The sequence below is a fragment of the Telmatherina bonti genome (assembly GCF_933228915.1).
Source record: "Telmatherina bonti genome assembly, chromosome: 21".
Taxonomy (NCBI): Eukaryota; Metazoa; Chordata; class Actinopteri; order Atheriniformes; family Telmatherinidae; genus Telmatherina; species Telmatherina bonti.
In genome coordinates this window covers 30,037,722-30,052,738 of record NC_136630.1, presented here as the reverse complement: position 1 = coordinate 30,052,738, position 15,017 = coordinate 30,037,722, and the positions used below count along the sequence as shown (strand labels likewise).

The 15,017-nt window shown below is 43.1% G+C and overlaps 1 protein-coding gene across 2 annotated transcripts in view; it reads left to right on the top strand.

The window, feature by feature from the left end:
• exoc6 (exocyst complex component 6) overlaps positions 1 to 15,017 on the top strand; it is a 52,696-nt gene that overhangs the window by 1,343 nt on the left and 36,336 nt on the right. For both annotated transcript variants that reach the window (XM_079260730.1, XM_079260729.1), the window contains exons 2-5: positions 6,777 to 6,948; positions 12,007 to 12,054; positions 12,226 to 12,316; positions 12,541 to 12,586. In XM_079260730.1, the coding sequence (XP_079116856.1) occupies positions 6,777 to 6,948; positions 12,007 to 12,054; positions 12,226 to 12,316; positions 12,541 to 12,586 (357 nt within the window). The remainder of the gene's footprint in view (positions 1 to 6,776; positions 6,949 to 12,006; positions 12,055 to 12,225; positions 12,317 to 12,540; positions 12,587 to 15,017) is intronic.

Genomic DNA, 15,017 nt, shown 5'->3' with positions numbered 1-15,017 from the left:
ATTGTGATTGTCTCATAAATAACAACAAAATTATATTCGAGCTTCACAACACTGCATTGCATATGAAGTAAAGTGCATTGTAATAAGTAATAGTAGCTGGGTTTTGTAAGAATAAAGGCTGTTGCAGACACAAGTGTGATAAATAGTAAATGTTGTAATAAATAGTCCATGCTTACAGGCCAGAAACAGGCAGCATATGGTCAGGTTACAGAGTTAGATGGTCGATACAGCAATGCAAAAGTCCAGTTATTGTGTGGGCGGGATATGGGTACCCTCCATTGGAGAGAGGGGAGCAGTGGACTGTTCTGCACCCTTTCTGCCTGAGGGGACAGGCTGTGGGCCAGTCTGGGTGTCCCGCCTCGCATGGCCTTGTACAAATCAAAGATACTTTATTGATCCCCGAGGGGAAATTCAGAGTATGCTTTGCCTGAGGGTGGGAGATGGAATAGGTGATGACTGGATGGTGTTGGTCACGCAGGATGTTGTGCAACCAACTCAGACAGCAGGTGGTGTAGATCAGGGATCCCCAACTCAGGTCCTCAAATACCAGTGTCCTGCAGGTTTTCCAAGTGTTCCTGCTGGAACACACCTGACTCAGACTCAGACCAGCTCTGCATGTGTCTGCTGAATACACATTGATTTGAATCAGGTGTGGTGCAGCAGGGACACCTGGAAAACCTGGTACCAGTACTTATATGGTCTTTAACCTCAACAAATCACAATGCAGTTGTTTTTCTGATGAGTAATAAGACTAAATGCAGAAGCAGTGGGGGGAAAAAACTTTGCCCCAAGGTTCAGCAGAGACTCTGAGATCCAGAACAGCCATTGAGGCAGCCGTTGTTATTTCTCCAGGGGCAAAAGCCGTTTTGTCAATGGCAGGCCGAGGCTGTAAAAGGCCATGGTCCACCAGCAAACTCCACCTCTAACTGGTTTGCAGTGACAAATATATTTACTATTAAAAAGACATAGTTTTACAGGGATTTGTCTGCATTGTCCATTGGTAAAATGAACATTGTATTTGGGGGAAAACACTAGGGGTGTGACGATATGCTTTTGTCCCGATTCAGTTCCAATGTTTTTGGGTGCCGATTCTGTTTAAATTGTGATTCTCACAATTCTCTGATATTGCTGATTTTTGTGGATTAAAAACAAAAAAATGTATAAAACTTTTTTTAGCTCGCCATTTGTCTTAATTTCAATGATGAAAAAACAACACAGTCTCCAGACCATCATTCTGCTTTTGTAATGCCCAAGAAGACAAGTAAAAAGATCAATAAAAACAATAAAAATGACAAAATTTTTATAATGCATTAATTTTATTTATTTGTTTATTTAAAAAAAAAAAAAAAAAAAATTAAATTGTAAAGAAAAAAATCCTGACCATCTAAACCAGCGAACCTTGTTAATCCCATTAAATCAGATAATCCCATTAAATCAGAATACAATCCCTGAAGGAAAAGGAAAATAATGTTGGTATATATATGATAATAAAATGGAGAAGAAGCCAGTTGGTTCAGACACTGAAGGATCTCCACTTCCTGCACAGGTCTGCTCTGGTTCTTCTAGAGGTTTCTATGTTGCATTTCCAGTCCAGTCTCTTGTACTTGTACTTGGGTACTTGTATTCCTCCACCTCTTCTCCCAGGATGTGAACAGTGTTTTGTTTTCTCTAGGGCTGCAACTAATGATTATTTTAATAGTCGACTAATCTGTAAATTATTTTTTTGATTAGTCACGATTTTTTCTGTCACACTGTGCTTCCAATTGATGCAGCTTTTTTTTTTTTTTTTTTTTGCTTTTTTTATGAGCTCCAGTATGTTTTACCCCTCTCTCTTCATTGCATCATATGAATGTCACCCAGATTTCCAGTCAATCACAACATAATGTCCTTTGGTAAAGTAAAATGACTCCTGAACCAGCAGAATATCAAATATAAGCTTAACAGCTTACGACTAATTTATTTTTAAACAAATATTTGTAATGTCACATCCAAACTACAGAATTTGCCTTAAAAAGAAAACAAAATAAACAAAATATTTTAATTGTACAATCATGTCGGTTTATTTTCTCCCCGTTTCATAATCCTGGAAATTTCCGGGAAAATAACAAACTGAGAAGGAGCGGCAAAGACGCCTAAAAAAACGGGAGTTTCTGGGTCAAAACGGGATACTTGACACGTATGACAAAACTACGTAACTACTCGGTAATGCTGGCAGAAACCATGACTCCAGGATGCTTTCTCTTCACATGCATAACTGTCGTGCTGCCGTGGTACGGCCACTCTGCGTGGCAGACGACACATTTCACCTTTTTGGACAAAACTCCCAAACTTTTGAAGCACGAGGTCTAAAGCTGTTTTGACTGGACTGTTCAGGTTGCGCCGCCATCGGTCTAGAGTTGTTCTTCGTTGGTTAAGAAGACGCTGCACAATGTGACGATACTGCCCCCTGCACTTCCTGTAGGGCTTTGAGTCATTTACTGGATGTTTTTAGTTCTTATACTGTCTGAAAAGCCGTGGCATTAAGTTGCCTGGCACAGTGTTTTATCCACAAAGCCGTTACGGGTGTTTCTAACACAACGCGTCGACAATGAAATTTTGCGTCGATGAATTTTTATTGTCGACTTTGTCGACAAATCGTTGCAGCCTTAGTTTACCTCTGATGTCAACAATCATCTCTGTCGTCTGTGTTTGTAATGAGGTGATTGTTCCTGCAGCATCTCACACACCTTTTTATTTTTATGATCGTTGAAAACCCAGATCGTAATTGAGATTAAAATCCGATTAATCACCCAGCCCTACCAAGAGGCGGCAATTCCTGGTCCAGAAAGTAAAAGTCCTGCCCGGCAGCTGCTCCGACCAGTCACCAAACCAGCTGAATTTACTGAGCAGAGTTTTTCCAGGTAAACGAGCCTGTTAGTGAAACACCTGTTCTAAATGTACAGGTAGATCCAGAAACATGGCAGGACTTTTACTTTCTGGACCAGGAATTAAGACCTCTGTACATACCTGCCAGCTGGTGTGATCCCTGTTCATTCCACCTGAGAATTTATCTTCTTTCTGATTTCTATGACCCATATGGGCAGCTGCGTTTATATATAGTAAAGTATGAACATTGTGTGGGAAAAGCTGGCAGAGAAGAAGTGTCCCAGCCTCCTGGGATTCCTTTATGTATTTTTCTACAGAGTGTAAAATGTTGTCGAGCTCCAGCAGCAGCTCAGAAATCTTATGGTAAGGAGTGTTCCGGTAGATATTTACAGAACTCCTGAAGCTTTCATAGCTTGTGTCTGAGGAGCAACAAGCTAGTTTCTGCTTCCTGCTGATGTCTGAATGCTCGGCTTGGAGTTTATCTGCCCACTGAGGGCTGGATGCGGGGCTGACCTCTGACCTGTATAGAAGCAGAAAGAACTGAAGATGCTAAGCTGGGATAATCTGCTTCTCTTTTACTTCTAAAGCTGTGGCGGTGTTTGTCCTCTTTCACCCTGCAGCCCAGTGAAACCAGTCAGTCAGCGTCACTTTGACTGCTGGGAAAGGCTTTTATTTGTGTAAGCAAATCAGATGCTCCTTAATTTCCATGATTTTCTCCGGCAGTCGGAGCTTTGTCTGCAGCAGCGCCGACATTCCCGTCAGAATGAGAAGCTCTGCAGTAAAACTTCAGGTGAACAGGGTTTATCACACCTGAGTCGCTGAAAGTTGCACATAAAACACCGGAAATGTTCAACACTGCCAGCCCCACCTGGAGGATCTGGATCCTCCCACTTCTACCTCGTTACTGGTTATAGTGGAGGGGGCTGAGAAGAGGCCCTGTTCCTGTAAAACACTCTTATGGTTTTCATTTTATTTTATTTTTATTTTTTAATTGAAATTTTATTTTATTTTATTTTTAATTTAATTAATGAAAATCAAGACAATAAAACTATTTTATTTATTTTGATTTAATGAAAATAGTTTAATTGTTATTAAATGTGAAAGAAAATAAAAGCAGGAGTGTTATAATTTTTCAGGTTAATAAATCCAGAGGAAAAACCCAGATGGGACGAGATAGAGCAACGTATGTGTAAAATGTGTAAAACTTTTTTAATCAGTAAATATTAATATAAAATATTTATTTCTGCCATACTTCACTGTTCTGTGTGGAAATAAAGAAGCACAAGTTTTTTTTATTGCCCTGCTGCTTCTAGACAGATAAACTGCATCGGTGTGTGTCCCGTCTCAGCTGTTGGGTCGTTGTCATGCACGTCTGCATCACTAGATGGAGATGTTGGGCCTGGAATGGATCGCTGTGTCAGCGTGTCGCTCACTGGGTTTCTGTTTGCTGTTGGAGACGTTTTTAGACGCACAGGAGATGAAACAAGACTGGCTCCACGTGTTTATTTCATACAAACGTCAGAATGGATCTCATGAGGACGATTGTTGTTCCATTGTTGATGTTTTGTTTACATAAAAAACTAAATCAGCCAAATCGTCCAGTTGTTCCTGCAGTCCAGTAAAAACCAGCTGGTAGTCCCATTATTATGGGATTATTCTTTTATCCTGTATTATTTGTAGAGAAAAGTTAGAGGCTCATGATACAAAAACAAACACATTCACTGCACACACACACACACACACACACACACACACACACCTATAGGATCTCAGCAATGTCTTGGCCCAGCTTCAACTGGCACAAATGGTTCTGTGTGTCCAGATATGTGTGTGGTTGTTGTGTAATGGAGTGTTTGATCAGCAGTAGTGATTGATAGCAGGAGCTGCTCAGGATGTGCCAACAGCTGGCCATCTGTGTCCCATCTGCTCCTGCCAAGCTGGGACGCTTCTCGTCAGGTCATTTCCAGCCGTTTCACTGGGAGTGATGGCATCTTTCTGGACTTTCCAGTAACGTCAGATCACTTCACATCCCCAGGTTTTAAAACTTCTTGGATGAAGGATCATGAACCAAAGCTGGTTCTCCAGTTCACAGTTCCTCGTGCAACACGACTATCTGCCTTCTATTCGGACAGGAACACATGCTGCTAAGGGCTCCAGGCTTTAAACCCCGCTCTGGCAGCATCAAGGAGCCGTATCCTCTGTGCACAAGGTGAACCAGTTCAACCAGTGGAGCGAAACACTGCCCAAATTTTAATAGTTGAATGAAATGCTTGTTAGCTAGTAGAGAAACAGGATGTGGGCACGATGGTCTACCTGCCATTTGCAGCCGTGGTGAACCACTGTGCCAACAAAATCCTGCAGAAACCGTTCCCAGTATGACTCAAATCCCAGTCACAGCCAGGTGTGTCTAAGAAATGTTTGAAGGCATGACTTTGATGAAAAGGACCGAGTTAAATCTTCTTCATACGGCTTGCAGGAATGCAGGATGAGACTGAAGCTTTTCATGGCCGAGTCCAGAAGTCCGACTCTTCCTCTGCAGCATTCATTGCAGTGACTAACGTTGGGATGTTCCGGTTCAGGAAATGATCCCGTACCGTCTGAATAAAAAGAGGAGAATGGAAAAACTGCAGTCAGTTAATACAGGATCAGATTAAATGATTAAAACTGGTCGGGTTTCCTTTCTGTTTTAGCCGTTTTCAGTCAGATGAAGTCTGAAACCAACGAGCCAGCGGGCGCTCTGATGCTCCTCTGTTTGCACAGTTTGAAGGCATTAATGAAGGATTGCAGTAACAATCAAACTCATGCTTTTTAATAAGGTTTCTTCGACACTATAACACATGAAAAGTCCTGTGCATTTGCAGGAACACACAATTGTTGGGAGCGTTGCTACAGTAGAGTGATGGAGAGAAAAAAATCGCCACAAAATAAGCAAAGAATATCATCAGAAAGACGCGGACCAAAGCAGAACCGCGTTCTCCTCCTCTGCCAGCTTGTCTATGAACAAGGTGCCCTTCTTGGGCCTTTGTGAAAAAAGGAGAGTGAGTGACGAAGGGAGGGCTGGAGATGAGATGCAGCAGGGCCTAAAAGGTAGAAATCATGCAAACAGAAGTCCTGAATTGTGCCCATATTCTTAAGAGATTGTGTTTAGGCAAGAGATTCGTCTTTGTGCAGGAGATCAGGATAAAGGTGACCAGTGTGCTAAAGCTCACCTGGTTTAATAAAGGAGGACAGTTTTCTCTGAAGAACGCCTTGTATTTTATTATTTAGACCTCCCAGCGAACACATGTCTGTGAACTAAAATGACCGACTTCTTCTTTTGATTGGTGTTTTGCCAACAGTGTTCTGTTAAATCCCGACGACTCCAGATTAAAGTGCTGAGGTTCAGTCCACCATCACAAAGCTGCGACTGGGTTGTATCAGTGGGGCAAGGTACTTCCAGTAGCACGGCTTGTTTTATTTGCTGTTCTGTTGGTTTGTCCAGACGAAACATGGAGAAGCAGCATTTAGCTTCAAACAAGTGGAATAGTCTGCCAGTGGAGATTAAACTCTCACTACATGTAGAAACGTTTAAATCCAGGCTAAAAAGATGTCCTTTCTCATGCGCCTGTGCATGACGTCTGCACAGCAACTTTTAGTTAATTCTGCTTTTAATCATTTTGATATAACTTATGATTTTATTGTGATTTTGCTATTTGTGTTTTCTTTTTAAGGCTTTTAATGTTTCATGTAAAGCACTTTGAGTTGTCTTGTACATGAAAGGTGCTGTATAGATAAAGCTGCCTTGCCTGATCAGCTGCAGAGAGCTCTGACTGGTTGTTTCATCTTTTACTTCATACCTAATCCCTGTTATCCTCCCTCCCTTCTTATTCCTGTTTCTGTCCCCTTCCTCTTCCCTCGCTTCTTTCTGTCAGGTCCATTTACGATGACCAGCCCAACGCCCACCGGCGTTTCATGGAAAAGTTGGATGCCAGGATAAGGAACCATGACCGTGAGATTGAGAAGATGTGTAACTTCCATCACCAGGGGTTTGTGGACGCCATCACGGAGCTTCTGAAAGTTCGTGCTGATGCAGAGAAGCTGATGGTAAGAGGCACGGCAGCAGGTTAAAGAAAGGAAAAAACAGTTTAAGTTTTATTTAACAGTTTTATTTAACAAGTCTGTCCATAAAGAATCTCCAAGATTTACTGGACTTTGAACAGAACCAGTTCGAACAGGATTTCTCCTCTGCCAGCATAAATGAACCCTGATGCTCCTCCAGATCTCCTGACTATCATCTCTTCTGTCGGCATCAGTGTCTCAGGGAGGGTAGTGTGTCGCCCTGTTGGCTATATTCTGCCGTTCAACTTTTGACCCTCAAGACAACACAAGCTGATGTTTGTTGATGAGACTGGAAATGTGCCAACATGTTCATCAAAGAGGAGGAACGTTTGATTAACAGATTAATACAACTAAATAGCTGAAAATTTAATACTCCTAACCAGTCTGCTGTTTGTAGTCCGCTTAATTTTTTTATTCTTAATGTAAAGATACATTGAGAAGCTGAACTCTTTTACTCCCAGTCAGACGTGACGTCTCCATGCAGACGTGACGTCTCCATGCAGACGTGACGTCTCCATGCAGACGTGACGTCTCCATGCAGACGTGACGTCTCCCTGCAGACGTGACGTCTCCCTGCAGACGTGACTATGCAGACGTGACGTCTCCCTGCAGACGTGACGTCTCCCTGCAGACGTGACGTCTCCCTGCAGACGTGACGTCTCCCTGCAGACGTGACGTCTCCCTGCAGACGTGACGTCTCCATGCAGACGTGACGTCTCCCTGCAGACGTGACGTCTCCCTGCAGACGTGACGTCTCCCTGCAGACGTGACGTCTCCCTGCAGACGTGACGTCTCCCTGCAGACGTGACGTCTCCCTGCAGACGTGACGTCTCCCTGCAGACGTGACGTCTCCCTGCAGACGTGACGTCTCCATGCAGACGTGACGTCTCCCTGCAGACGTGACGTCTCCCTGCAGACGTGACTATGCAGACGTGACGTCTCCATGCAGACGTGACGTCTCCATGCAGACGTGACGTCTCCATGCAGACGTGACGTCTCCCTGCAGACGTGACGTCTCCCTGCAGACGTCACGTCTCCATGCAGACGTGACGTCTCCATGCAGACGTGACGTCTCCATGCAGACGTGACGTCTCCATGCAGACGTGACGTCTCCCTGCAGACGTCACGTCTCCCTGCAGACGTCACGTCTCCCTGCAGACGTGACGTCTCCATGCAGACGTGACGTCTCCATGCAGACGTGACGTCTCCCTGCAGACGTGACGTCTCCACGCAGACGTGACGTCTCCACGCAGACGTGACGTCTCCACGCAGACGTGACGTCTCCACGCAGACGTGACGTCTCCCTGCAGACGTGACGTCTCCACGCAGACGTGACGTCTCCACGCAGACGTGACGTCTCCCTGCAGACGTGACGTCTCCCTGCAGACGTGACGTCTCCATGCAGACGTGACGTCTCCATGCAGACGTCACGTCTCCCTGCAGACGTGACGTCTCCCTGCAGACGTGACTATGCAGACGTGACGTCTCCATGCAGACGTGACGTCTCCATGCAGACGTGACGTCTCCCTGCAGACGTGACGTCTCCCTGCAGACGTCACGTCTCCATGCAGACGTGACGTCTCCATGCAGACGTGACGTCTCCATGCAGACGTGACGTCTCCCTGCAGACGTGACGTCTCCATGCAGACGTGACGTCTCCACGCAGACGTGACGTCTCCCTGCAGACGTGACGTCTCCACGCAGACGTGACGTCTCCCTGCAGACGTGACGTCTCCCTGCAGACGTGACGTCTCCACGCAGACGTGACGTCTCCCTGCAGACGTGTATGAATAGATAAAGCAGCATAAAGAGCAACCAGAAGAAGAAAACACACCTGTTTATGTTGCTGTTTACCTGCTATCCTCACTAAACCACCGCAGCTGCATCCCAAACATCTTCCCGGCTTTATTCCAGCCATAGAGGATCATTATTTTCCTGCTTTTCTCATCACTTGTTGATCTTTGGCTGCTCCTGATTGGACGTTTCCGTCAGTTTAAGCTCTCTGATTGGTGGAAAGTCTGACAGGAAGTGTCTTCATCATCATGTCCAGATGAAAATAGAGGTCTCTTAGCAACATGATGACGACAGAAGAGAGACCACAGTGAGATCTGGTGGCATTTGATGGTGAAGACGACATTGCGACATGCGGCTCCAAACGATCCAGATGGATCTGCTGATCAGCTGTTGAGGAAAACCAGGACAGCTGAACGTACGCTTAAAAGAAGTTTGTTAAAAAACTCATGAAAGTGCTGTTTCAGCATTGTGAGGTGACTTAAAGCCGGATGGAAACTTTTCCAGTGTGGAACTAAAGTCCAGATGAGTCTCCAATGGAAAACTAGAGTAAATTCTTGTGTGAGATGAAACACACAGGTTCACATCTCCATGGAGAGTAACACAGGACCAGTAAACCAGTAAAAACAACCCCTGTCCCACAGTGGAAAGACCTGGTTCCTGTTTATTGACCAGTGTAGGATGAGTTAGCTAACAGTCATCATTCACTTTCTATAAATGTCCTCTTGTCTCTGCTGTGGAACGGTTCTGGTCTGATGCTGTACCCTCTGTAAGGAAATAAAAAGGAACGGTGATTATGTAGTTGCTCCCCTTGTCTGGAAGCCTCACTGTTGAAACGAAATTCATCAGAAAGCTGACTGGTCAATTGGGTCATGGCTCTCAGCCGTGTGACAAGAGCTGGGAGTTCAAAAATCCACAACCAGAATTGAGAAGTTTGTCACTGAATCTGTGAGAAAGAGCCTGTCACAAGCCATTAAAAAGCATGAAAGGCCCAGTGCACCGATGATGGGTTCAGGTCCCCGCTGCCTGGTTAATCTGAATTTGCCTGCCTTTGTCCTTGCTCCTTCATGGACAATGAGCTGATTACAAGGCTGAGCAGCTGCAGCCAGGGAGGTAGAGAGGGAAAAGAGAGGGCATGAAGAGGGGGAGCAGATGGAAACGGGGAAGTTGGACAGACATGTGACAGCTCATTTGGCAGAACCAGAACCAAGGTATTCCACCCTGAGACGTTTCACGGAGTCTAGCTGCAGATTTTCCCATCGTGAACCTGAGACCTGAGTGCATCACCAGATGTAGGATCAGTAGATACCTGGAAAGTTCCTCCTGGAAAGATTGCGGAGCGTTCATGACAAACATGCAGACATATGCAAACTGCTACTGGCGCCGAGTGTTACTGTCTTTCATTCGTTTACGTATTATCCATGCCCATTTATCTATGATGTCTGAGGTGCTTTCAGTCTTCAACAATGGCTGTTTTTTCAACATGAATGAACAGATGTGAAGTCCTCTAATGACCTTACACACACACGCCCATAAAGGATGCTAGGTGGCTGAAAGTTTGCTGGAGTAGGGAGCCCTAACTGGTAAAGAGGCACAGCAGAATGATACACTCTTCATTAAAAAGCACTTTTACGGCGCCACAAACACAGGTTTATGTGTTTTACTCATAGACTGTGTATAAAAGATGGGCGGAGCCTCTGTGACGTCATCCATAGGTTTCTGAAGAGCTGAATTGAAGCTCGGTGGGCGGTTCCTACCATCGCCATCTTGGCAGGGGCATGCGCGTCGTCTCGCCCGGAAAATACAAATATGGGCAAAGAGGTGGAGCTGAGAGGGGGGCTGTGAGCGTCATGGTGGATGATTGACATCGAGCGAACTCCGAGCTTTCTGTAGCTAAGAGCTAACCAAGCTAACCCGGAGATAACAGGAGCTAACCAGCTAACGGAGGAAACCGACTAAAAACTGCGCTTGTTTTACGTTCTTCTGACTTGAAGCGGGAGATCGGGTACCTGTCAATCAAAAGGACACGCCCCTAAATATGCCGAACTTCAGGATAAAATTGCTTTTAAACGGGCGAGTTAGAAAAAAATTCACTCCCCCCACAGTTGTCATGAAGGTAAACCTGACCTTTTAAACCTAAAATGGATTTTTGTACCAGGCTGTAAACGTGTTTATTTCTGCTGTAAACATGTTTATTTCTGCTGTGAAGTTGGTCTTTTTAACATGGGAGTCTATGGGGATATACTCTGTTTTGCAGCCCCTAGTGGATGAAGGGGGGACTGCAGTTTTATGCACTTCCACATATGCCTACTTTTAACCACCGGAGGCTCCGTCCATCTTTCATATATGGTCTATAGTTTTCCTCTTAGTCAGAGCACCAATACAGCTCAGGTTACACTGCCCCCTAGTGGCAGGAAAACACTACGGATTGCTCCTCTGCTTCCAGCAGCATTTAAAGATGAGACGATCCAGAGGATTGCTGTGAATTCAAAGATGGAACTAATTCTGTTGCTCAAAAACTGATCCCAGTTTGTGATGGTTCTATGTGTGGGCGTTCGACACTTGGATCAAATGGACAAACGTGACGGATGGTCTAGTGATGAGTGACACTGAAAGCCAAGTGTTGTTTCTCCTCATGGAGTATCGATGCAGCAGCTTGGAGCCTGCTAATGCTAACACTGCGGCCATCTTCATGTTTAACCAAACAAGACCAGATGTTTTGGGAAATAACAGGAAGTGTGAGTTTTGTGTGTCTATGTGTGTACATAGTCCAGTCCAATCCTATGACAAGCTGAAACATGCCAACCAAGATTTTTATCATCACATTTCTGCTGTGCATGTAAACACTTCTAATCAGACTATTTAATTTAAAGGATTATTCAGTTATTGAACTTTTATGGCCACATAAATGGGCTCTGGGACCTGTAAGCAGTTTGGAGGGAGAAAAACCAAAAACACACCTGAATCAAATATTCTGCCTGTTAGCAGAAACTCTACAATGAAAAATAAGAGGTGTTATAAAGAGCAGGGCTGGAGAGCCAAATACAGTCATTCCAAAATAGGCTAACACTTATAAAGAAAAAGCAAAACATTATATAACGTATATAAGGAGTAAAAAGAACTCATTAAAACACCAAACTGCTCTCTTTCTGTTTGTGTACAACAGTGGACGTTTGAGTTTCGCTAATTAATTGTGAAGAGGCTAAAATGAGTGGTTTGTGGATAATACAGTTAAACTGTGTTTGTCTTCAGGGTCAAGTGACAGACACGAACCGGAGGCTGCAAGAAGCTGGGAGAGAAGTAAGTCTATACATGTGCAGAGAACAGAACCATGCTTTTTGTTCTCCTGTCACAACAAAAGCATGCTCATTAACCACAGTTCTGCGTTAGACATGACCGTACTTTAACCCAGTTGTCAGCAGTGGTGGCCTCTTGCTCATTGTCTCCTGCATTGTGTGTTCCCTCCCCCAGGTGACAGCTCAGACGGAGGAGGTGATTCGCTGTCGGATCCAGCAGAGGAACATGGCCACCACAGTGGAGAAGCTCCAGCTCTGTATACCAGGTAGCACGGCAGATACATTCATGTCAGTCTGTAGAAGTAGCATTCAGACATTGGTCATGTCCCTCGTCCCTCACCCTCCATGCTGTGAGAGCCACAGTAAGACCAGACATGTGTCTCCAATCAGCCCATTGAATGGTGGTTTAACAGTAAATTTGTTCCCTTGAAGTGAAACTGCTAAAAATGCTTGAAACTGATCCTGTTTCCTGTCTTCTCTTCATTTGTAGTGCTTGAAATGTACAGCAAGTTGAAGGAGCAGCTCGAATCCAAAAGGTACCGTCTCACCGTTTATCCCCTCGCAGCTTTAGGTTTAAACTTGAGTGGAAATGTAATCATCATTTGCTCATCATTTTTCTTGATTTCAGTAAGAAAAAACAACACAATAAGCCAGACCATCATTCTGCTACTATAATGCCCAAGAAGACAAGTAAAAAGATCAGTAGAAACAATAAAAATGACAAAAATTTTATAATGGATTATTTTTATTTATTTGAAAGAAAAAAAATAAAAAATTTTTAAACAAAAAAAAAAATCTATTTTAAAACTGTGAAGCAAAAAAATCCTGATTTTCGATTTTTCAATTTGATTTTCCCACCCCTACGCATCACATAATGACCAACATAAGTAAAAGCCATTAGAAGCATTAAGGAAAAGCTCCAGCAGAACCAGAACCAGAAACAATGTCCATCAGCAGCATGACTCTAATCCAGGAATCCTGCTGAGAAAGAAACAGAATTGAAATCATGGGATGTCCCTCAATGCATCATGGGACGTCTCCCAGTGCATCATGGGAAATGGGGATAGCAGCAGGACTAAAGGAATGGATCAGGGTCGCCAAGCCAGACCTGACTAGAAGATTCATCAGTTTGCAGATGATTCTCATCAGAATCCTCCTGCAGCATCTTTAATAAGATTTAGACGTCAACAATAAATTGAGGCCAAGAACAAGTTAAACTGTATTATTTTGTTTATTATTATTGATGTTATTTTGTTTTTCACCTTACTGGAGCGGTTCAGACGGCCGCTCCAGAGATCAGCTGATCTGCAGCCATCCAGTCTTTGACAGATATCTGACTGACTTCTCAAACTCTTGTCCGGCTCTGTAAAATGGACTGAACTTCATTTTTATCCCATGAACTTCCTTTTTGGGTCTATTACATGCCTGTCTGTATAAAGAAGAGAGGAGAGTTCACTTTGAACAGGAAAATAATGACCCTTTCTTGTTCATTACTGTGTACAAAAGGAAGAGACTATTCACTGGAGGGACAATTGACCCTCAGTGTGCCCTTGTTCACAACAGGGCCCCTTTATTGCCGGTCTGTCGTGGCCCTCAGCCAATCCAAGGCAATTAGACCATGTTGGCCACCTTGTGGGATTTGTGTGTGTGTGTTTTTGTGTGTAGTTGTTTTTTGTGTGTTGTTGTTTTTCTTGCGTGATAGGAATAAAATCTGATTATATCAACTTTTGGAAAGTAGGGGTTGTATAGACCGTTTTAATGTGTAATATTTCAGGTTTATTTCGTGGATTATAGGTAGGTTTAGCTATTGTAAGGTTTAGCTATAGTTTAGTTTAGCTATCTTTTGATTTAGCTATTGTTAGGTTTAGATATAATTTGGTTTAGCTATAGTTTGGTTTAGCAATAGTTAGGTTTAGCTATAATTTTGGTTTAGCTATAGTTTGGTTTACCTAGAGTTTGGTTTAGCTATAGTTAAGTTTAGCAATAGTTTAGCTTAGCTATACTTTTGTTTAGCTATAGTTTAGTATAGCTGTGGTTTGGTTTAGCTACAGTCAGGTTTAGCTATAGTTTGGTTTAGCTATAGTTTAGTTGAACTGTGATTTGGTTTAGCTATAGTTAAGTTTAGCTGTGGTTTGGTTTCGCTTTGGTTAGATTTGGCTATAGATTGCTTCAGCCATAGTTAGGTTTAGCTGTGGTTAGCGTTGGCTATGGTTAGGTTGAACTATAGTTAGGTTTAGCTGTGGTGATGTTTAGCTATGTTTAAGTCTGGCCATAGTTACATGTAGCTGTGGTTAGCTGAAGCTAAGTACATTTTTTTCTCCCAGCTTCTGCAAAATACTAATGTTAGAACTTTGCAAATAATAAATAAAGAAATAATAAAAACTGACATTCAGAACCAATAATTGATGTGGTCTTGCTTGTGTCAGTTTCTTAATTTGTTTGAAAATTTAAATATCCCCTAAATATAATTAAAATGTTGAGAAAATACCGTATATTTTTATGCTTGTGTGTCTTTCACTTCTTAACAACATCTGCACTTATCTTATAAAAACATTTGCAACCAAAAATTTTGTGAGCTATTAAAATTATACTTAAAATAATTGCTAATAAATTGAAATCAAGATAACCTGCTTAATTAATTATGATATTGATTTGAGCACTTATTGCCCAGTCCTAACCCAGGTGATTTAGCTTTTAGCAACGTTTTTATTTTTTTTATTTTATTTATTTTTTCGGTGCTTTAGCTTTGCTCTGCTTTGGAAAGGTATAAAAAATTATCCTGGATTGAAGCTCAGTATTAATCATGATGATTGTGCAGATGTTTTCTGTAAGTTTCTGCTTTTTGTCCTTTAAGCCATCATGTAGCCGAACTGTTTGTGCTGTATGCTGTATGTCGGTATGTTGCATACAGGTGTCTAACTGCTTGTAGAGGTTACTCACCATTCTGTGCTGGTTAAAGCTTGGATA